This window comes from Molothrus ater, chromosome 3 (assembly GCF_012460135.2).
Source record: "Molothrus ater isolate BHLD 08-10-18 breed brown headed cowbird chromosome 3, BPBGC_Mater_1.1, whole genome shotgun sequence".
Lineage (NCBI taxonomy): Eukaryota > Metazoa > Chordata > Aves > Passeriformes > Icteridae > Molothrus > Molothrus ater.
The window spans coordinates 90,043,087-90,067,432 of record NC_050480.2 but is presented as its reverse complement, the minus strand read 5'-3'; the positions used below and the strand labels follow the sequence as shown (position 1 = coordinate 90,067,432).

At 41.7% G+C, this 24,346-nt stretch overlaps 1 protein-coding gene across 8 annotated transcripts in view; it reads right to left on the bottom strand.

Moving 5' to 3' along the window:
* SNX14 (sorting nexin 14) overlaps window positions 1-24,346 on the bottom strand; it is a 53,579-nt gene that overhangs the window by 7,069 nt on the left and 22,164 nt on the right. For 4 of the 8 annotated variants that reach the window (XM_036381055.2, XM_036381056.2, XM_036381060.2 and 1 more), the window contains exons 15-23: window positions 23,852-23,910; window positions 20,333-20,359; window positions 8,276-8,408; window positions 7,449-7,650; window positions 6,411-6,494; window positions 6,179-6,279; window positions 5,774-5,885; window positions 3,964-4,004; window positions 3,682-3,801 (exon numbers count right to left, since the gene is read on the bottom strand). In XM_036381055.2, the coding sequence (XP_036236948.1) occupies window positions 3,682-3,801; window positions 3,964-4,004; window positions 5,774-5,885; window positions 6,179-6,279; window positions 6,411-6,494; window positions 7,449-7,650; window positions 8,276-8,408; window positions 20,333-20,359; window positions 23,852-23,910 (879 nt within the window). The remainder of the gene's footprint in view (window positions 1-3,681; window positions 3,802-3,963; window positions 4,005-5,773; window positions 5,886-6,178; window positions 6,280-6,410; window positions 6,495-7,448; window positions 7,651-8,275; window positions 8,409-20,332; window positions 20,360-23,851; window positions 23,911-24,346) is intronic. The other 4 variants (XM_036381062.2, XM_036381058.2, XM_036381059.2 and 1 more) reach the window with 2 other exon arrangements.

Below are 24,346 nucleotides of genomic sequence, written 5' to 3'. Positions count from 1 at the left end.
GAAATACCTTTTTCCCCTGCCAGTTTAATTATTTATAGTAAAATCTTCATGAACTAACATTTAGGTTTCTTTCCATTTATCTAATTTCTCAATTATATTCCTTTAGCCTTCTATTCTCCTATGTCATCACCTTCCTCCCTGATCCCTGTATTTCCTTGCCTTTGGTTCTTTCTGAAAAGATACCCCAATTCTTGCAAAACTCCAAGAGGTTCTTCCCTGCACAGCAGAAGGGGTCCCAAACCACCTAGGCAGCAGTCCTTGCCTCCCCTGCCCCCAGGTCTGTGAATCCTAAGAGAAGGAAAGGAAAAATCAGGACCTAAATCCTGATGCTTTCCATGTTTAATATCTAGCAATCCCTACTAGTAGTTTATTTTAAAATAAACTTACCGGCAAAATAGTTAATCTAGATATAAAATAGGATTTATACAAGATACTCTGTATTATGAAAAGAAAGTTCAAAAGTTTATGCCAGGGTTCTAAAAAAAATCCTAGAATTAAAAGCAAATGCAACATAATCATAGAATTGCCTAGGCTGAGGTGATTGCCACTCAGAGAGGTTTTTTTACTACTCCCAAAATAGCATTAGTTCCAAGGAACAGGAAGTAATTTGCTTATATATGGTTCACCTTCTGTACTGCAATTCTCCCCAAAATAAATGAAGCCAAAAACATGCAAATCACAACATCACATAAGTCTCTAAACAGAATGTTTTGCACTCTTAGGAAAAACTACATCAGGACATCTGGCAAGAGTCAGGGTTTTGACCTGTACTCCTTCAGGCCCTCTCTTTTGTTAAGTGCTGAGCTGCTGGTATTACCTTCACAAGGTTCACTCAAACTAAACAACACCAACTTATTACATAAATTACACAGAAGGGTAAATATGGCTAATGCACTGGTGGACGACTGGTATCCAGGAATGTAACAAACCTAAAAATAACACATAATTATTCACACCTACTTTATGGAAGCATCCCTGGTAGGTTGCTTAAAAAACTCCATATAAACTGAAGTCTACATCCTCCATAATACTGAAACCAGAACAGCAGAAAAACCTTAGCTGTAGTATTGTAACTTAACAAGAGCCTCCTTTATTTTTTAGATACACCTGACAAAGGTGATACATACTGAGCCAACTCAAAGCAGCCCATTGTGCAATGCAGACCTAGGTTCAGTGTCTGTAGGCCAAACTAAATCATTCACAGCAATCTGGTAGGTAACCTATAAAAAAATCAAACATGAAGGCCAGCTTAGGGCAAAGCTTGATTTCAAGTGCTATTTCCTCTTTCACCCCAAACCAGAAGCAGCATCTTCTGAATGCTGACTGTACCTCCATACATGGATGATCTGTGCTGCACCTTAAACACTAATGGTTCCTTGATCAGAGGCACACTCTGAAAGCATTTCAGAATGCAATCTACAATGCACTGCAGCAGCCATAATACCCAGTGGCATTAGACCTCTACTTCCATGTTTTACACTTCCAGTATCTTGGCAGAGAAGAAATTCAAGTGAAAAACACACAACTGGTTATCTAGCACAGAAATTGAGATTATACTCACAACTCAGATAAGCACAGGATTTTGCTTTAGATGTTTCTGTGCATGTTAATATTTGAGACTCACACCACAAACCTCAACGCTGTCATTATTTGTATCTTTAAGATTAAACAGTAATTATGATTATAACCATGAAATATTCTTAAAAGGTTTACAATGAGGAAATTCCATGAACTAGTATTGATTAATAATGGTAGTCAAGCTCTTGAAGTCAGTGAAAGACAAAAGGCCTGTATTAAGAAAAAAGACCGAAGTAATCCCTTGTACAATAGGCTACTATGCCTTATTGGGAAAAGCAAGCAAAGGAAGCATGAATGCTCATACAAAGTGCCTTACAGAAAAAAAAAATTACACAATGGTGAGTGAATATGCAAACATACGCCCATACATTCCAGCACAGGTGTGAACTGTACAAAAACAATACCATGACTATGAACAATATCTACAGCCAGAGGCATAAACCTCTCTCCTGTTCTTCCTGCTCATTTAAAAAGTACAGAGGACACCAAAAGAATAAGAAGAAAGATTTTATGTAGTCTCTGAATCATATCAGTCAAAGTGTCCACATCTTCTTCCAAGTAGCTACTCAAAAACATTTATTATACTGCTGGAGTTCCAAAACCAGCTTTTATTGCTGTTGGCAGGCCATCACAAGCCAGCAGAACAATGCCTTTATTGGCATCTTTTGCAAAGTCTGCATCAGCTGAGAAGTCCTGACCTATTATAGCAAGTCTGACAAAAGTATGTTCAGAAGATGATCAAGCTGCTTACAGACCTTCAGAACCAAAACATGACCAGAAATCCTGCTAGTGCCCCTAGGAGGGGGAAGCAGAGTTTTTTGCTCATTTTTTTTAACTAGGCAGGTTAGTAACTCTTATTTCTAGTGGATCTGATACTGAATGAAATCCAATTGCTCCTGGTTATATTGGGGTTGACTACCCACTTTCATCGTGCATTTTTAAATAGAAGTCTTTCCACCAATATTTAGACCACACAAACATACACACACCCCAGGAACACGCAAAAGAAAGGAGCATGCAGAAGATCTGTCAGAGCATTAGGCACATTTCTGACTGGGCCTGCCCAGACAGACCTTCAGGCATTTCTTATTCAGCCTGCTGAGGAAGAGGGAGCCTGCAGGTACCTACTCAGGGCAGCACTGGGGAACGTGCATTGTAATCTCAGCACAGTCCAACGTGCTGAAACTGAAATAAACAGACCTGTGTCAGAAAAGACACATGAGAGCACTGTGGCAATACAAGCATAAGCTGGAAATCAACCACCATTTATCAAAAACCTGAGGAACTCTCTTGCTCTGAGATAACATGCTCTTTTCCCAAATGGGCACTTGGGAAGCACTAACCTTTCGTCTCTTTGGCTGCCTGCCAGATCCCCACACAAACTCCATGCAGGCAGCTCCCACTGTCCTGGAACAGACATTTGGCATTCACCTCCTTCAGCAGGAGTGAAGTGCCTTGCTGCTGCACAGCAGTTACTGCACAGAATCACAGAATGGACTGGCTTGGAAAGGACCTCAGAGATCATCTAGTCCCAATCCTCTGCCATGGGCAGGGACACCTTCCACTAGACCAGGCTGCCCAGTGCTCCATCCAGTCTGGCACTAAATACTTCCAGGAAGGAGGAATCCACAACCTCTATGAGCAATCTGTTCCAGTGCCTCACACCCTCACAGTTAGACATTTTTTCCTTTATATCTCATCTAAACCTACGCTCAGTTCCATTTCCCCTTGTCCTGTCACTAAATGCTCTGAAAGTCTCACTCCATCTTTCTTGTAGGCTTCCCTCAGGAACTGGTAGGCTACACATCTGCACAAAGATGTCACATCTCACAACAGAAGTGAAAGTGCAGAACTGAACAGCTCAAGTCTATGCCACACACATCCGGGGAGTAGGAAAGTGCGTCGCTCCAGAGTCTACTTTTGGTCTGGCCTTTGGACTGAACACCCTCAGTCTCTGCATTCCTAGACAGCATTCTCCTGTTTGGCTTCATCTGAAATAATTTTAGTTAATGAGCTCTAAGACAGCTCCCTAGTATGAGAGAAAATGTATGGTCAGTTTTCCCCTACTTGTGTAAAATGGGAAAGGAACATGACTTACTGTACCTTCTTGTTATTTTCAGAAGTGGGACTCAAAATGGTAAGTTCAGGCCTGCTTGGTTTAGGCTTGGGAGATTCACAGGAGTTGATAAAATTCATGATGAATGGCTCCAAATGCTGACCTTTCTGAAAAAAAGATATGAGTGACTTGTCACTTGCATAATTATAGAAAAGTGAAAACAAAAACAACAAAAACACAAGAATTTTCAAACAAAGTTTTGATTAGCCTGTAACACAGTAATCTCATAAAATTAGCTAATGAAAATATTGGCAACTTGAAAGACTCACCTCTTTCATCAGCTTTCCTGGAACAGATTTTATGATTTTACCTACAATTAGAAAGAAAGAAACAAACAAATATTTTCTGTTATCACTGTCTGATTTGAAAGATATTTTGCTCTGCTAGATGTTATGTACTCATTGTATATCAGTCATTTAAAAATACAATAATTTTAAAACATCTGCTTTTTTTTTTTTATTTGGCACAAAACCCTATGAAAACAGTCTTGCACATAACCAGCTTTTAACCTAGTGATTATTACTCTTCAAGAAAATATACTTAGAAATATACAGATTATTAATATGAATACTTTTTTAAAACCCCACAATAAAGTACTGTAGTTCTACCTCTTAACTCTTCCAGAGTTTAATCATAAATTAAATTATGATTAGCTCTAACACTGTAACAATAGTACTGCTTCAACACCAGTACAGGCAAAATTCCTTGTATTTAAGTTACTCCTAAAATCATGAACACTTATCACAGAAGAAATCAAGATAACTCAGATTCTCCTCTTCTTGTGGAAAAATCAGCAAATATGGAGAGATTCTGTGGTGAACCAGCCTCAAAAACCCTGGTGAGTAAAATTTTCTAAACTGGACAGGTTACAACCATGGCCTGAAAGATCAGCTCTTATGTCCTGATAAGGCTATCAGGATATGGCACAGGAACTTTGAATGCTGAAAATGAAAGTGTCTAGGACTAGTTTTATTTTAAGCACTACAGTTACAGTAATATTTTTCTTATTTACATGTCATTAAATTTGGAATTTACACTGAAAAGTATGTACAATGATCAAATGATAACAATAAAAATTCTCATCCTCACAAAAAGCCCTACCAAAATGCCAAGACTTGTTATAATGCTCTTTATGGAAGTGAAACATGGTCTCAGACAGGAAATGCATTACAGTAACACCATAATTATAAACTTTTATAAGGATGTACAGTTGGATCTAGAAGGGAGACCTGAAACAAAACCAAAACTTTTTCACTGAAGGCTGAGAACAGAAATCTCAGTTAACAACTCATGAAGCAGACCAAGAGAAGGGCTGCCCCAGCAGCACCACACCGTGACCAGGAGCTGCAGAAACGCAGCGACGCAGCTCAGACACGGCTCTCTGGGACCACAGCCACAAGTGGCACAAGACATGGAGACAGAATGGCCATGAGGTTGACCTGACCAGCTCAGGCCCACTATTCTGAGACAGCTACGTTGCAGCCAAGTCACACTACCGTCAACTTTTTTGACTCATTATGAACTACTGTCATTAGACATTAGAACTTCTCAATTTCCACTTGACCTGCCTGTATCACACACAGAGATTCTATTAACTAGCTCATGTTAGAAAATATCTTAACACCAGCTAATACTAGAAATATCAAATACTGGAGTTTTCAGAATAAAAAAATAAGAGGAGTTCGATCAATTAAAATCCAAAGGTAGTTTTCTAAGTGTTCATGCCTTCTCATCTGCAAACAATGACAGACACATGCAGATTTGATCTGTGACAACACTGTAAATTTTCTTGAACTATGCAATTTATTAAGAGAAACCTTATCTTGCTTGCTGACACAAAAATTCAAAAGCCACTTAAGCAATTTTTTCCATTACTTCAAAATGTCTTTTTTCTTCAAGGAAGAAGTATCAGCATATCTTCCTCGCTGAGCTATAATTTTAGGGGCTGTGAAGGAGTAGAGTTCTTATTTCATACATCCACAAGAGTTATCTATTCATTACAACAGTCAATCACAGAATTCAATCACAGCATCCACAGCATTCCTATTTGTCAGCATAAACAAGTAGCATATTACATACCAAGATTCACATCAGGCAACATTTTATCAAGAAACTGAGTCTCTCCTCCATTAGGGGATAGGAAGTCAGCTAAAAGCTGGCTGTTACTTAGTTCTGGATGTTGCAGAAGTTTCTTTGAAACAAAAGGAACAAAGGAGGTATAAGTACTTTAAAACTAACCTTAAAAATCCATTTCTGTATAGTAAAAAGATATTCAAAGAGTATTATACTGTCACAGATATTGGCATTTGCGAGAGATTTCTATTTTCAGTCAGGTGAAACTTTAACATTGCCTGCTTGAATCCTTTCTGTAACTGTAAAGTTACTTGGAAAAAAACAAACCACCCCCCCCCCCCCAAATATTCTTTTATTAGTTTTATACCATTAGTTTTAGAATATTCTTTGCTCCAAATGTTTGTTTAATACCTGCAGATATTCCTGAAACTCCTCTCTCTTGGATTTTAAGAACTCATAGTTCTTGGGGCCAATGATTCTCTTTGAGGGAAGCTGAGCATCAGGAAATGTACCTAGTAAAGATAGCAAGGAGTTTAAATTATTCTTGTAGTGCAGTAAACACTGATTTTATTATTTTAAATTTAATATAAGTAATGAATGATAAGCAGGGGGAAAATGACTTTCCAAACAACAGACAACGTACCATGAAATTCTGTAAGTTTTGATTCAAGCACGTAGAATTCAAGATACCTCCTGTAGACAGACCAGTGTTCAGGTTCATGTCCAACTGATGAAGAAAAAAAAAAAGTTAAAAATAAACCAGGTTTTATGGCACCTGGGAGACAAATTAGGAACAGCAAACATATGCTGAATATCATAAGAAAAACCTCAATGACATTAGCCCCCTTTTGTAGTAACATAAACCTCAAGATACTTTTAATGTTACAGTAAAATGCATAACTGGTAGACAGATACAGTACTAGCAAGGAAATTATCATTTATGGAATCACTACAATCTAAACAATGGAGTCCTGCATAACTTCAACATTTATGATGGCTGACTACATTAGAAGTAGTTTCCAATGTGGAACCAAATGATTTACAGAAATAGTACTTGCTGAATACAGTCCTCTGCACCACCAATTTGAATGCTGATGATTCTTAATCCTATCACTAAAGATATCACTAAATGCCTCTTAAATACTTTCTACTCATTGTGGAGGTATTAGTCTCACTAAGATAAATCCCAGTAGCCTTAGGATGATGCTGTTTCCACCCTCTCCATATGGATGCATTGCTATCCAGATACTGGTAAACTAACTGCACGCCACAATGGTTCCTAATAAGCACAGCATTTTCATTTCCTAAGAACTAACTTTAAGGTTATATAAAAAATTATTTGTTGTTCATTATTCCAAAGTTCAGAGTGGGTGAAAAAAATATGACAGGTGTTTATTAATATGAATTTTAATGTAAGTATTTTTGGAAAGAGAGCATTTCAAACTTTGGTATGAAGTCTAAATAGAACTGATTCATGCTGAGGAGTCAGTTCTCAACTTGCAAATGCTAAATGTGATCATTTATCTCCCAAACTCATTTCCTCAGAAATTTCAAGCCATTATTTTGAAATCATAAGAACACATATAAAAAACACACTTGCAAGAGTCAACAGAATACAGCACACTAGAATATTCTGAGTTGACTTTCAAATGACACTTTATCGATCTGCAGAATTGCATACCTGCCCTTCTGTCATTTCTCTCTACATCAATGCAGAATACAGGAATTCTCTCCTTTCTGTCTTTTCTTTCCAAGGAGGGATCATCAAAAAAATCAACGTATGGGATGCTGATTTTCCAAGCAGCAAGGTTGCGGGGTGTATTTGGAGTGGTAACAGCCTCCTCAGGAGAATCATCTTCCATCACCATAACACCTTCTTCAATCTGTAAGGATTCAAGCAGAGATCTCCAGTTCTATTTTAACTGGTACAGCCTACCTCTGCTTCAAACCAACTCCCTCCCCTTCCCTTTTTCAAATTTTCCATTTGTCCCCCAACTGTGGTTTAGGTAACAATATCCCGTGCAGTAAATTCTACCATTGGCTCTATTCGTGACTATTTAGCATGGAAGAAAAACATTAACTCAGGGAGATATCCAAGACAAAGGAGAAAGGACTATTGGCTCCTGATCTATAGAGAGAATGCTGCATCACAGACCAACATGACAGTGATTTCTACGCTATGTTATTTATGGTTTTAAGGTCTTGTGGCACACTGAAGATGAAGAGCCATGCACGCAGTCTTGTGCATGCCTTACTACTCAGAATTGGAGAAAAAGTCATTGCTTTTGGTATTACGAGAACAATAAGCTCAGAAGCACAGAAACTGGGGATGTGACCTTGGCTTGTGAATGAATACAGGGAAGATAAAGCAACCTAATCAGAACCCAGCACATGAAAACTGTGCAGTGAAGAAAGCAGAAATTCAACATTTTCAAATGAGCAAAGGAGGAAAAAAAAAAAATCAAAGCCCAGCAAAGACTTCAAGTAAAATTTAGTGGCTCTACTCACAAAATCATCTTCTCCTTCATTTATGTTATAGTTAGGCAACATAGCTCCTTCCATTGCAGAACTCTTGAATACACCTTTTATTTTGTTCCCTATTTTGCTGATCCCAAATGATTCTCCTCTCTTTTGCGTGGTCCTAGGATTACAGAAGCCACAGTTCACAACACAAGGCATATTATTACAGCTGCTCATTAGGCCATTGCACACCATTTGCAGATAAGAGAAACAACTCTATAAACAGGTATCCAACATATTTACAGTTCCACTTATTTAAAATTCATTTACGGTATATCTGTTCTCTGATCAACCAGCAAATTTTCTTGATTACACTTTTTAAGAGACACAGGATTCCCATATGCTTAACCACAAGTAAACTCTTAAAATAGTATCCTAGTAATTGATGACACAGAATAAACAATTAGCTAGGTAAAACAACTTTGTTTTGACAGCAGAAACTGGGATACTGCTACAGGCATGCACATCAAGTAGGTCATTAACTTTGTCCTTTTCCTTGTACTTGTATTTAAATATTTATCCTTCTACCAAGTGTAGATACATTTTTCTAAATGGAATTTTACAAGCATATATCATTCAAGATAGATCTCAGTTTTTAAGCAGTAGAGACAGATAAAAGGAACATGCAAGGAACAAGACTAAGCATGAGAGAAAACAGATGCAACTGAGGAATCCTGCCTTGAAGAGCCAGTCTGACCAAAAGATGAAGAGTTTTTAAATTCTCGCCACTTATGACAAAGCATCCAAAAGCCAATAAACCAGGTATGGGACTAAAAAATATACAAATACTTGGGCAGCAAGCACACTCCTCACTGACAGAACAGATTTTTTATCATTCTTCTGCCCTTACACAAGTCCTGACACTGAAGATTATTTCTTGCGTAGAAACACTAGCAATTTTGGAAAGAAAAATGTTTCTGCTGAATATAGAATCAGCCTGAGGTTCCTTATGGTGATTCAATATATACAGCTGAGGGACAAGTTAAAAATCAATACAGTGAACTTCAGAATCAAACATTCAAAACAAATTTATGGACTGCTATTAGATGCACAACTAGTACTTTGGAGGACAAACAATCCTGTTTCTTTTTCCTTTAAAATAAGAAACTATTGACTTCTGGAAGGGATTACAAGGAGAACTGCGGCAATCAGCAGGTAAAGCATATTCATCATTCATAAAACCATGCAGACAACACCAGCTGCTGACTCCAAGCATGCACATGCATGTTACTAACTACCTTCCTGTTTACAATCTTACAGAGACTGTGTACATGACTGAAGTTGCGTAAATAACCCACTGTTTTCCCAATTTTTTTGCTTTTTCTATCTCATCTACTTATCAGCTCCAAAGCATACTGGCACCATCTGTCTTAATTATCTCGTCTATGCAATGACAAGGTTGCATGGCTGTTTGCAATCTAAATCCGTATTTGAACAATCTTACTCCATTCTTGAACAACTCCTACTACATGTTACTGTGCTGAACTGAGCTGCTTCACATAGGGGATTGACCTTGCCTGAATATTGCTCAAGTGCTTCAACACTGGGCTAGAAAACACAAACCTCCATGAGACAAAACCAGCTTTTCTGGAAGGCTGGTATTTCAGACCTCTGGCTTAACCTTGAAGGGAATTTTCATAATTTCTCTCAAAACTAGTGCAGTTCTCAAGAGTTTGAGCAAAAACATTGATTTGCACAAGGTCAGTGATTTGATAGGAGAACTCCAGTCTCAAAGCAGTTCTTCCCCACACTGAGCATGCTGCAGGTGAAAGCAGCATTCCCCTGTGCCTGTAGTGAGCTGTATGCAGCCAGAATTCAATCTGACAGCCAGGAACCAACCCTTCCAGCCCCAACACAGAGCCCATGGACTACAACATGTGAATAAAAATCAATTACTGAACTGGACAAGTATCAAGTAACAAACTAGGATGGGAATCTCTTCACAGGAAGGGACAAATTCAGAACAAACACCGGTGAATGAGAGGTTACACAGACACTCTCCACTATCTATGGAGACAACACAGGACTGGTTTGGCAAAAATCCTTGATCACAAATCACATTAGATGAGCATGGAAAAGAAATGTGGGTGTGTTAGCAAAGATGGATGGACCAATAACAGGATGACTTGGCACTTCAAAGAAACAGAGCAATAAAAAAATATATACAAAAGGTATCATGATGAAAATCTAATAGATTCACTGGCTAAGCAGAAATAGAAAAAAGACCTTGAGACTAGGTAGAAGGAAAGATGGGACTAGGATAGGGGTAGGTTCAAGACACAAAGGACCAAAGATGACAGGAGGTAGCCAGTTTAGAACAGAGACAAGAGTTTTTTAAGACCTGTCAACAAATATATATACATCCAAAACTTGATGGAAAAATAACCCACTCCCTCAGTGCTAATCCATATAATAGCATTATTTGACCATCATTCTATAGTTGCTTTCTCAGGAGGGCCCTCTGTGCAGAGTCTACAGGCTCCAAAATTCCTGAAGAATGATGTGACAACAAGAGCTTGGAACACTTGTTTTTTTTCAAACATTCCAAAAGTAACACATACCTAACATTAGGAAAAATTATAATTATTGTTTACTCTATAACAGGGAATTGCAGACTGAAGAAGTCCACTGTGCACTGTGGCATTCTTCAGTCCTGGATGGCTGCAAAATCATTTTCCCACAGGATGCCTGCCTCATTCAGTGCACTGAACAGACCCTGCAGGTGATGAGCCAGGGCAATGCAGCTGAAGAATGATGCTGTGAGCCTCTCTGGGTCAAGAAGGACCAGACCAGTTGTATATATCAGACAAGGCAGATATTAACATGCATGTGAAGTCATAGTACCATTTCCTTTGGCTGACTAAACTCCCTACACACAGTCAGGAGAAATGCTGCACTTGAAAGTCAATGACCTGCATTTATAACTCAAGAACTCCTTATTGCTCAACAATCAAGCAAGTTATAGCTCAACATGCTGAACTGGTACACAAAATATAAAAGCATCTAATTACCTTGGTTCTTAGCTTGAAAAATTAAGTTGAAAAATTTCTCCTCAAGACTAATATGAGCAAACTATGTCATACTTATCCTCTGTTAAATTCTAAGGAAAAGTCCATGAGGAAAAGATTGTTTTCTGAGTTTGGATACCATGTATTTAAAGAGGCATGAATAATGAGAAAACAAACCACTGGACAGCTACTAAGGCATTAATGAGTGGTCATATACTACCCACAGCAAATTATAAAAACTAGCATATGTTGTCATCAAACCTGTAACAGTCACAACTGTTGGGTTTGAGTGCTTAAAAATCATAAACTAGTTATATTTGCAAGTGATGTTAGACAATGATCACTCCAGATACAGCTTGCAAGATAAAACAAGCACCTAAGTGGATAACAATATGACATGAAGTAAAGGAAATTTTGGAGCAGCTACCAGTCAGAAGTAAAAAAAAAATGTTTCAAGCTCTGGAAATATATTTCAAAACAAATAACAACAGACAGAGTGTTAAAAGCAAAGTGTTAATGTACAACAAACTATTAAATATTAGATCCCGATGTTTCCGGGTGTGGGGGGGCCTGGCTTCTGCTGGCCCTCGCTGCTGGACCAAAGGCAGCAGCTGTGGTGTTTTCACCCCAGAGATACCTTTGGCCAGCTGGGTGCTGCAGCTGGGCACTCAGAACAAATCCAGGCAAAGTAGGAACTCAGTTTACCTTTGGTGGAAAAGGTTCAAGCAGCAGTGAAGAGAAAGGAGCGGGTTCTGTCATAGAGCCTTAGTCCAGAGTTTTATTGCAGCATGGTAGACCTCTGAATGTGGTAACAGCTCACAGACAGACACCCTGGCTGCATGGTCTCCTGTCCTTTTAAGCCCCTGGGACAGGGGGAGGGGAGGGACAGCTGAGGGCCAACCAGGTGGGAGGAGGGGAAGGCTCCAGGGAGATAGACACTTGGATAGGCCAATGAGCCTAGACCTGAGGAGCATCTGCCAACCACACAATGCCCTGCTGGAATGTTAAGATTGATGGATAGCTCTTAGGCAGGAGGGCAAAAGGGGGAGGGGGAAAGGTTGGCACACCTGAGGAGGTTGGGATAGGTAAAATAGGAAATCGCACTGCAACATCTCCCCCTAGTTTTGTTTAAAAAGAAGAGAACTGGGTTTGTGGTGCAGAATGCTTGCCAAACTATGGTTGGTAAATCGGTTCCTCCTCTACAGGAGGTTCAGTGCTTTCCACTGAGGGTTCCATGTCATTCATTGGAGCACTAAGGGCTTCTAAACGGTAAACTTCGGGAGGGGGAGATGAGCTTGAAATCAGCTTGAGAACCATGCATTAGACTAGTCCAAAAACAATGCTAACAACTACAACAACGATAACTAATACAAACAATACTAAAAACACAGTTTTCAGAATAGATCCCAACCAGCCCGAGAGTCCCCAGCCTTTGAACAGTCCACTCAGCCAGTCGTCAGTTTCTCTCTTGATGTCCGAGGTCTTTTGCCAAGGTAGTCCATACGTGCTTTGGGCTGAGGGACTATCCAGGAGATCCCTGGTGGGATGATCATGAGTAGGACGAGGAGCAGGCTTGGTTTCATGGAGTCTTGAGGCTACACACGAATCGTGGGATCTAAACTGGTACAAGGAACTTAAGACAAACATATCACAAACTGTTCCAGAAAGGAGGCTTAAATGGAATTTCCTCCAGGGAACGCGTGCGGCGTTTCCTTCTCCAGGCAGCATTAGCAACCTGGGGCGCTTCTGTCGATTTCTCTGAGACCTTGGGAACATAGGGCCTTACCCATTTGGAAGGAACCCACTTTAACCCAGAGGGGGTGGACACACAGGTGTATCCATGTCCCCAAGTAACCAATTTGTAAGGTCCCACTGTTTTCCAAGTCTCAGGGTCCTTTACTAAAACCAGAGGCTTTTCTCTCAACATCGTACGACTGCTCCCCCCAAAGTGGCGCAGGATGGGCAGGTTCAGGCTGTCAAAGGAACAATTCAGAAAATTTATTGTGAACAGCGCCCTGGACAATCGGATGTGGGGGGGTTCCACCTTCAGAACCTGTTGCTGCTGGTCCAGGACTCTTAATATTGCAGTGAGTCCTTTCTACAATGGCTTGACCTGTGGGGGAGTAGGGGATGCCAGTTTTGTGCTCTACTCCCCATTGCTGCAGGAAGCTCCCGAACTCCTTGGATTTATAGGCAGGCCCATTATCAGTTTTCAACTCCTTGGGGATGCCCATGAAAGAAAAAGCCTGTAAGAGGTGCTTAATGGCATCATTAGATGACTCTCCTGTGTGGGCAGAGGCATAGACTGCTCCAGAAAAGGTATCTACACTAACGTGAACGTATTTCTGCCGTCCAAATGACTGTATGTGTGTAACATCTGTTTGCCACAGTTCACAACTGTTCAACCCCCTAGGGTTTGCTCCCATACTCACTGTAGGGAGTGCATGTTGTTGGCAATTTGGGCATGTGGCCACAATCGCTTTGGCCTGTTCTCGAGTGATGTGAAACTGACGAACCAGGCCAGGTGCGTTTTGGTGGAAAAGCTGGTGGCTGATTTTTGCCTGCTCAAAAACATTTGGGAGAGTGGCCATCACTGCAGGTGCAGCAAGGGCATCTGCCCTTCTGTTGCCTTCAGTGATAAATCCTGGCAAGTCGGTGTGTGACCTGACATGCATCACATAAAACAGTTGCTCCCAGTGAGTGACTAACTTTACAAGTTTTGAGAGCAATTCAATAAGTGCGATGTTAGACACTTCTTGCAGTATTGCTTGATCTGCCCTGGACACTACTCCTGCCACATATGCAGAATCCGTAATCAGATTGAATGGTTCTGAGAACCTTTCAAAAGCCCTAACAACAGCAGCCAATTCAGCAACTTGAGGTGAACCTTCCACCTCAGCGATGTCCGTCTCCCAGTGCTGGGTTTGAGGATCCTTCCAAATCATAACAGACTTGTGGGACCTCCCGGACGCATCTGTAAATACAGTCAGAGCCTTTTTTAAAGGTCTCCTACTCAGAGCACTTCTCAATTTCAGAATAAATTGAACATCTTGTTGGAACATTTTGTGGGCAGGCCGGTGGACAGAAATTTGTCCTGAGTAGGAATCCAGAGCAAACTGCAACACTTCATTTTCTCAAAGCAATTGTTCCAATATTTGCATAGAATTTTGACCCTGATTATAACTCAATTGGAATGTGAATGCACTCAAAGTCACATCCTGCTAACTCCCTGATTCGGGTCCTTGCTTTCCAGATCAGTTCTGCTACCAGCTCCTGAGGCTTTGTCATTCTCTTGGACCTTTTGTGACTGAGGAAAACCCATTCTATAATCAAGAGAGGGTCCCTCTTGTCTTGGCCCTTTTTAGGTGTGCCCTTCGCCTTAGGAGTTTGTTTTTCCTCCCACTGGAAAATGATTCCATGGAGGTGTGGCGACGTACCTAAGATGATAAATTTGAATGGCAGGTCAGGCCGGTATTGGTGGGCCTGTCTTGTGGACATTGCAATCTGAACCTTTTCTAGAGCTTTCCGTGCCGCTGGGGTAATAGACCTAGGAGCACCTGGGTCCTCTCCCCCTTTCAATAAATTGAAAAGAGGGGCAAGGTCTTCATTAGTCAGACCGAGCCATGGCCTTACCCAATTCAAAGACCCACACAACTTGTGGACATCCGCAAGGGTCTTGATCCTTGGATTGATTTCTAGTTTTTGAGGAACAATGGTCTTATTTCCAATTTCTAGGCCCAAATATTTCCAAGGTGGCATCTTTTGAATTTTCTTTTCCTGGAGCTCGAACCCTGCAACAATCAATGCATCGATCATTAGGTCAAGCACATGTGTGAGTAGATCATCATTGGGGGCACACACAAGGATATCATCCATATAATGATAGATGATGGCCTTTTCTGCAGCTGCTGCACTGGGGAAAGCAGGGAAGAGACATACCACTTGCAGATAGCTGGGGAAACCTTCAGGCCCTGAGGGAGAACTGTCCAATGGTACCTTTTCATAGGGGCTTCCATGTTGATGGTGGGGACTGAGAATGCGAAATGCGGTGCATCATCAGGGTGTAGGGGAATATGGAAAAAGCAATCTTTTATATCAATAACAGCTAATTTCCAATCCTGGGGAAGCATTGTTGGGGATGGCATACTAGGTTGGGGAGAGCCCGTATCTTCAATGACATTATTAATTTGTCGGAGATCATGGAGGAGCCGCCATCTCTTTTTGTCCCCTTTCTGAATGACAAACACCGGAGAGTTCCACGGGGACGTGGTCTCCACAATGTGACCCTTTTTCAGTTGCTCTTCCACTAGCTCCTCAAGCGCCTTTATTTTTTGTTTACTGAGCGGCCACTCATTCACCTCAACTGGTTTGTCTCTTTTCCCCTTCAGTTTTTGGGTGGGGCACTGTTGTTCAATGACCGCTGTACAGGAATCCTGTGGAGAGTCTGGAATATCAATTGTGACACCCCACTGGGCCATTAAATCTCTCCCTAACAAAGGTTCGAATAATCTAACACAAATGGACGGATATTTGCTAATTATCAGTTTGGTCCCTCTATTTGGATGATGCTTTTGGATTGTCTTGCCAATTGCAGACCTCCTACATGTTGAACATGACCAGCAACGTTTTGCAAAGGCCAATGTGCCGGCCAGTCTTGTACTGGGATCACTGTGCAGTCTGCACCCATGTCTACAAGCATCTCAATGCGTTTTGACTCCCCACCCCCACTGACATTACACCATAATTTGGGTTTGTCTCTCCCAATAACTTGGACCCGGGCAACCGTGGGCCCTTGTTTTTCAGTGCCTTCAGGCAAAAATGGCACAGGGATAGCTTGTGCAACAATTTGACCTTTGGGAAGAAACAGGGGTGGGTGGAAACAGTGCAGCCCGAGAACGAATTGCTCAGGATCTGATGCTGTCATTCCTGGAGCAATTTCAATCTCATGCGGTATGTGTTTGGTATCCCCAATGACGATGTACTTACAACGAATTCGGTGCCAAGTACCCTTCTGTTCTGGATTGACAGAGACAAAATGCCAGTCCCTATCTTTCAGGTGGAGTGATTCTGTCAGGTGCAACCTGTAAGGCTCATTGACAGAAGACGTGGTTCACATAGGTTCACTTAAATCATAACAAAGGTTATTTTGTTGCATTTTTAACAGTGGACCAGCAGACGTGGTCTTCGAAGCATCTGCTTCACTTACAGAAAATAGTAACATTACCGCAGCGCGCTTGGTTTGTTTTGCTTCCCTTATTCCCTTGGCCTGCTCTTTTTGTGTCTGCACGCCTGGCAGGCCATCACTCCACATTCAGTTTTTTTGTTGTTGTCGACCCCCTGGGAGTGTTTGTAATTTCCCTCCCGTGCCATTTCTAAATTCATCAAATTGCTTTTTCAGGGGGCACTGGCTACTCCAATGCCCAAGGCTGTGGCAAAGCAGGCATGGCTTTGTGGGGTCAACCATTGCTGGTCGTCGCTGCTGTCCAGGGTACTGCTGTGCTGAGGGAATGGGCACAGGGCTGGCAATGGTGACATGCTGAGGTAGTCTTGGCAGCAGCCTTGGTCTGGTGTCTTCAGCAACACTCATCAGAGGCACTTTGCTGTTACAGACTAGAAGCATATCTTTTAGTGTGGGGGGGGGGTTCGAGAGGAAGGCTCAAAATTGCCGCTCGACACTGTTCACTGGCATTTGTAAATGCCATTTCCTCTAAAACTTCTTCCCTTGCATTCTCTTTTTTAACTTGGATTTCAACTGGATCTAGTTAACCTTTCTACAAATTTCAGAAAAGGCTCGGATGGTAGCTGCTTGATCTTACTGTAGGGCTCAAAAGGCCCCTCAGGTTGAAGGGAAAAGAATGCTTTTTCAGCTGCTTCCTTTACCTTCTCCAGTGCTACTGCAGGAATTACAGTTGCTTGGATTGAGGGTGAAGACCACTGACCATCACCGAAGAGATGCTCAATGGTAATTGGCATGCCATTAGCATCTTTCGCTGTGTTTGGATCAGCATGCAAGCCTGGGAGAGCCTCCTTTAACAGTTGTTTCCATGCTAATTCCCATAATTTGAATTCTGTAGATGTCATGAGGCATGAGAAAAGCTGTTTTAAATCATGCGGGACCACTACATTTCTACTCAATTCAGAATTTAAAAGGCCACGGAAATATGGACTGTGTGGACCATACTCCTTGTGGGATTTACAGATTTCTTTAATCAACTGTCATCCAAAGGAACTCCAATTAGCAGTTTGGGCTGCTCCCCCTTGGGCTGCAGGCTGATACAAAACAGGGGCGAATGACAAAGTGGGACCCTGTATTGGGTCTGCAGCTTCCTGCCCTGTATCCCTTGAATTGGAATTATTGGGAGCACAGAAGCAGGTTTGGGGACATGCAGTGGGCGTGCCCCCACCGAGGGAACCCGGGGAGGGGGCGGGGACACAATGGGAGCAGGGGGCGGAGACAGGGAGAAGGCAGGGGGCGGGGATACCATGGGAACATGGGGCGGAGACAGGGGTCTGGCAAGGGGCGGGGATACTGTGGGAACAGGGGGTGGGGACACCTGGTGATGTCACCTCAGCAGACGCCCCCTGGGAGGAGTAGAGGGACGGAGCTGAGGGTAAAGCAGGTAGGGGAGGGGGAGGGAAGGTGTCACGAGGAACAGGAGGAGAGGGGGATGGGGAAGGAATTTCGGGATGCTTAAGGAAATCTTGGGAAGAAGATGGCCAGGTCTGGGAAGGTGCCACGTGGCATCCTCCATCTTGGGTACCCCCTAGGCACTGGGGGCCATTTTGGGGATCACTGCTCTCCGAAAAGCTAACACGTGCTCTGGGATTTAGAGCGGGGGAAACAGGGTTTTGGGAAGTTTTCCACGAGACCTGGCCAGGGCCTTGTGGACAAGGGGACTCGGGCATTTTAATCTGTTCTGGGAGTTGACTTCCCAGTGCATGAGCAGGATTTGCTCTCTTTAAAATACCAAGTTTTGGAATAGGGTTTTAGGGCTGGAAGGGGGGGGACACAGGCAGAGCAAAGGTACATGGCTTAATATTTGGCTTTTTCTCCAATTCCCTTTGTTTGAGCAAGGCGGTCCGAATTTGTAAGCTCCAGAACACAAATTTAGCTGAGGAAGTATTCCCAGACTGTCCCAAGGTTATCAATTCATGCCCTACTTTATCCCAAAATTGAATATTGTGGACTTCCTCAGGAGAAGTTTGTGGGAAGTGCAGAAAAAGCCACCTTATAAACTGTTTCAATTTTCCTTTAGAGAACTTTACATTTGCATTAACTAAAATACCAATAATATGATAATACACTCCTTTTTGTGCTGTGCTTAATTTCGAGCCAGCCCATCTTAGATGTAAATGGCACTGAACAAATTCTCGCCGACCGAATACAAAACCAAAATCAGCTACCGATTTCTAAAAAAAAACCACGGTTAAAAGGCGATAACAGACGAAAGCTTTCACAATGCAGCTGTATATATTGCTTTTAAAACTGCCGCGGCAGCAGCAGCAGCAGGGAGTCGGGACCCGCCCCGGCCGCGTGGAGAGACAGACAAAGCCTCCCCCGCCCGCGAACGCAGCCCCCACGTGCGCCACGTGGCGAGCCGAAACCGGGGCCGCCCCGCGCCGCGTGTAGAGACAGACAAAGCCTCCCCCGCCCGGGAACGCAGCCGCCCCGCACCGAGAGCCGGGCACGCCGCGCTGCCGAGCCTGGGGAGGGGCAGGCAGAGCTGTCCCGCTCCTCCGAGGCGACGCCAATTCTAAAAGCGGCTAAAACACGCTGCAGAGTTAAAGCTTTACAGGGAACCACCTTTAGCTCCGCAGGACTGCGCAGCCTACAATGCAAAGAGCAAAAAGGAACTCGTCTCACGGCAAAGATGGATTTTTGAGTTTCTACCCCCCTCAAGGAGCAGAAATACTAAAAGAAATCAAAGCTGTTGCTGGCAAAGTCAGGCAGGCTGGTCTCTTCACTGAATAGGACCCCTTGGGCAGGAGGGGCTCCCCTATTCTCCCCTGGAAAATTTGCTCACCAGAAAGGAGCTGTTTTTCCAAAGGCGCAATGCGTTCCTTGAGGCTTTTTGTGGGTTCAGTCCCAAGTCTCTCTGGAGAACTGTGCAACCACAGCTCTTTCCAGTGGAAGCAAAGCTGCTGTAACGCTTTTCCAAGGTTCTGAGATTCCTTCTGAGGCTGCAGGTCCGTGCAGCCCGACGTTGGGCGCCAATATATTAAATATTAGATCCCGATGTTTCCGGATGTGGGGGGGCCTGGCTTCTGCTGGCCCTCGCTGCTGGACCAAAGGCAGCAGCTGTGGTGTTTTCACCCCAGAGATACCTTTGGCCAGCTGGGTGCTGCAGCTGGGCACTCAGAACAAATCCAGGCAAAGTAGGAACTCAGTTTACCTTTGGTGGAAAAGGTTCAAGCAGCAGTGAAGAGAAAAGGAGCGGGTTCTGTCATAGAGCCTTAGTCCAGAGTTTTATTGCAGCATGGTAGACCTCTGAATGTGGTAACAGCTCACAGACAGACACCCTGGCCGCATGGTCTCCTGTCCTTTTAAGCCCCGGGGACAGGGGGAGGGGAGGGACAGGTGAGGGCCAACCAGGTGGGAGGAGGGGAAGGCTCCAGGGAGATAGACACTTGGATAGGCCAATGAGCCTAGACCTGAGGAGCATCTGCCAACCACACGATGCCCTGCTGGAATGTTAAGACAGCTCTTAGGCAGGAGGGCAAAAGGGGGAGGGGGAAAGGTTGGCACACCTGAGGAGGTTGGGATAGGTAAAATAGGAAATCACACTGCAACAACAAACAATATTAATGTAATGCAAACATGTGAAATTAGTGATTAAGCAATTTCTAAACACTTGTGAAAAGGACATGGGGCATAAAACTTTTTGTGAGGAGCAATGCACCTCAGACCAGAGAAGACATTAATGTCTTTTACAAATAAAATGAACAGTTAATTACTGTTACAAAGGCTGTATGTTGAAGTCATGAGAGATGCAGCATAGCTAACACACAACATTGATTGAGTGTTAGATAGACTTACCGTAAGTCATCCAAACTCAGGCTACTTCTGCAACAACAGGCAAATAAATTACCTCAGAGCCCAGCAGGAAATCAAATTAAAACATAACCAAAACAACAAAAGAACCCAAACCAAACCAACATAATTGAATAGGCTTTGACCATCACCATGGGTTAAGAAAAGAGGTAGTAGAATTAGGAGTTCCTGACCTAGAATCCCAAGAAAGTGAAATGTGAACAGTATCTACTCATCTATCATCACAAGTCTGGCCTTTGGATTTGAACCATCAGATATTGAAACTTTCAGGAGATTCAGCACAAGCAAACACAAATTAATGGATGCCAAATAGCCAGCTAACTTTTCTTGTAGCCTGTATTCAGAAGTCATGTAGGAATCAACTTAATTTGGCCAATACAATGAAAAGGGTGTGTACACTTTGCGTAATAACACATGCTCTCTCCCCCTCTGTATTATTACAGTATATACATATATAATACAGTATAATATATTTATTAGCTATAGTAAGAGCCACTACTAAAAGTTAAAATTTTTAATATTTGTATTTCACAGGTTTTAAGAGCTGTCATGCATTTTTGACATTCTACAGGTACATAGAACCAATGCCCCAGACATCAACCCAGTAATTTCAATCAAGATGTTTAAATGAATTAACTATAAACACTGTCACCACACACAGGATTTTAATTCATTGGAGCTACTGAATTCTGGACAAACTAACATGAGATAAAAACATTAAAATTTTAGATTTTGTTTTACAGAAGGATCTGATTGTCAGACATCTTACACTGCCTTTGGCTTTGTAAACTGTGAAACTGGAAATATAACCTAGCAGATTAGAAATGATGATGACTATTACATTACATAGAACTTTTCAGACTTAATTCCATGGGTTTTTCTCCTAACCACTCCCTGAAATTTTTGTTATCTTTTCTACATGGTCCTTTAACTTAAAAAATTATTTCATTTCACTGCTATTTAATATGAGAGACGAGGGTGCGTCTATTTGCATTAGTGGTTCTTGTCTGTAGAAAATTAAGACAGATATACAGAAATCTGGGAATTCATACTACATAACAGCTTTTCTTTCTTTGTTAAGACTTTCAACACAGACTACATTTAAGTAATGTAGTAATGTATTATAAAGACATATAATGAGAGAGGGAGAGGGAACTCTTGTTGTCTCTCCATGCTACCCAAATTAAGTTGGCAGAACTAGAACTCAAAACATCAGTTATCATAGGCCACACACATTAAATATTAGGTAAAAAACATCAGTTACAGAGTTAAAACTCATGACAACCACAGTTAGTTATCAGGCTGTCAGAACAATCTCAATGTGACTTCTTTACACTCCAGAAACCCTTGGCACTGCCCACCTATTGCCTTTGCAGTTTTCATAGCACATTATTTGTCCTGTCTGCAAAAAGCTATGATTGCTCTGTACAGTTCAAAGAAGTGATTCAAACCAAAAATTACACAGATGTCACTTCTTCTTACTTTTCCATCTATATTTTCTAGAAACTCCAATTTTCTTGTCTTGCAGTAAGAGAAATGTTTCAACACATTACCCTAATGCACATTCCACTGGGATTTCATACCTACTTGATCTGGTTTTTTAACCAGCAGTATCTAAGCAATACACACACAGTACCCATAGCAAAGCACATCAAAAATATGGGAGACAAAACTCATCTCTTTGCATGTAATTACTTTCAAGTGGAACTAATGCTAGAATAAGAAAGATAAGGCAGGACAAAATAAATGGAGTAACATCTGGAAAAATTCTGTGCGAAACCTTGATTTTTCCCCACCCACTTGGAAGTGACTGTACACAATTCTGCAGAGGGAAATTCCAAAGCAACAGGCTAGAACCTCTGTTTCATGGAAATAATCACTGAGGCACCACTTCTGGAACACACAGTATCTTGTATTATAAATCAGCATATATACTGAGAGCATTCATATTGTTCTAAAATGTAAACCAGATACATTTTCAGTAAAGCTAAGGATGCTGTTTGAGAATATGCTGCAACAGCTGCCAAAATTTGTTTATTTTGTAGCCAGAGATGCATTTCAAAAACTCCAGGCAGCAATGGCTTGTAACTTCCCCCTTTCTGTTTTTAAAAGCCAAGCACCAAAGAGGTGACCTACATGTTTTCATATTTTAACTAGGTTTAAGAAAAGTATGACAGAATACTTCTAATCCCTGACATGAATAATTTGGGGGAAGAAACCAGAAGGCAGATTTAAAGGTCTAGGTGAAACCCCAGAGCCATCCTCAACAGAAGCTGAAGTGTCTTTAAGGTCATCCTACAAGGAGTACCATATGTAGGAAAGGAATGCAGTTTGGGCTAGCTGCCTTCATCCCATGCCTCTTTGTTAAGACCCAGAAGTTTGCCAGCACCACTATGAGACAGCACTACACCATAGCTCCAGTCCTGGACCTACAAAAACTATAAAGACTACATAAAAGATGTCACCCATGGAGACATAACAAAGACAACAATCATCCCATTTTTGAAGAACAGGAGCAGGGAAGAAAGGTATGTGCCAGTAATACAAATCTCACAGTGGGCTGTGAAACAGGAGCTTACTGTCAGGTCTAACTCTAATGAAAGCAGAAAAGGTTAAGTGAATGACTGTTACTCCTCTGGAAGAGGACAAGCATTAGCATTTTCCAGAGTACCATGGATCTTACTTCATATCAAGAAAGAAAGCATCTTCTGATGTTTTCCCTTCTTTTGGCCAGGCCAGAAAAGAAATTCATTTGGGCTAGTCCACAACTGTCAGAGCCATCCAACATAAAGTGAAACACAAGAAATTCTGAGACCTCAAGGTTTATCAACCTAGCCCAAGCCACAGTGGAAGATCACCCATCCCCACCACAGGAGAGGCTCTTTTCCTCCACAGGCTATAAGGAGCCTGAAGGGGCTCTGGACCATAAGTAAGGAGCCTGAAGGAGGTCTCGACTATAAGAATATGGCCCAAGCCCAGAAACAAGGCTTCTGATGCTGCATTTCTGCAATGGAGTGGGGGAACAGAAAACACATTCGATCTAGGAGAAGTGGCAAACCTTCCTTGTGACAGTAAGAGGAGATTCCCATCAAATAACCAGACTGGTTTGGCATGGGTATACTATACCTATCCCTATAACACGTGAAGAAGATACAGCTTGGCACCACTAAAATGCTATTACATATACACAGCCAATTAAATCATCACTTGATTTTCACATAATCTCATTCTCACTGCTTATTTTTTTTTCCCTTCCCTCTTCTCAAATATTGAGGTCTGAATCACATTCTGAATTCCTGAATGTAAAATACTTCAAGAGAAGAGACATCTTGTATAATACTGCTTGCATCTTTAGTATGTAATTTGTTCACTTAAAAACAAAAAAGTAGAGCTAAAAATTTAGTCAAATTAATATCAGGCAATAACAAAATTCTTACAGTTTAATATTTTGATGTTTTAAATTAAAAATCAAAGAAAACCACTTAAAAGTTCTACCATACCTACCTGTTAAACTTCGAATTGCGGGTTGGTGACTCTGCTCCTCTTAAAAGGTGTCTGAAGTACTGCAGCAGACAGATAAGGTATCAAAGGAAACACTGGATTAATTGAGGTAAAGGCTACTGTGCAACAATATTGCAAAATTCAGGAAATGAGAACTGAAGGAAAATCCAAACTGACTATAATCTAGCAGTTAGAATTTTAATCTGGAAAAGGACAGACCATACAATAATCAATACATGAGACGACGACTACTTACTTAACCTTACATAATCATGAGATTAAAACCACAAAAGCAGAAATAAAAATTAAATTAAACACCAAAATCCATGTCTTCTCCTTGTTAAAAAATCAAGCCTTTTGAAGCATTACATCTATCATGTGAGAGATGACCATCAAAACCATTTTTGAGAAATGTTCTTTTTATCAATGCCAAGTAAGGCAAGTACCCTGGACAAATCAATATATTCTACCTCAAATAAATGCAAGAAGCTTAACACA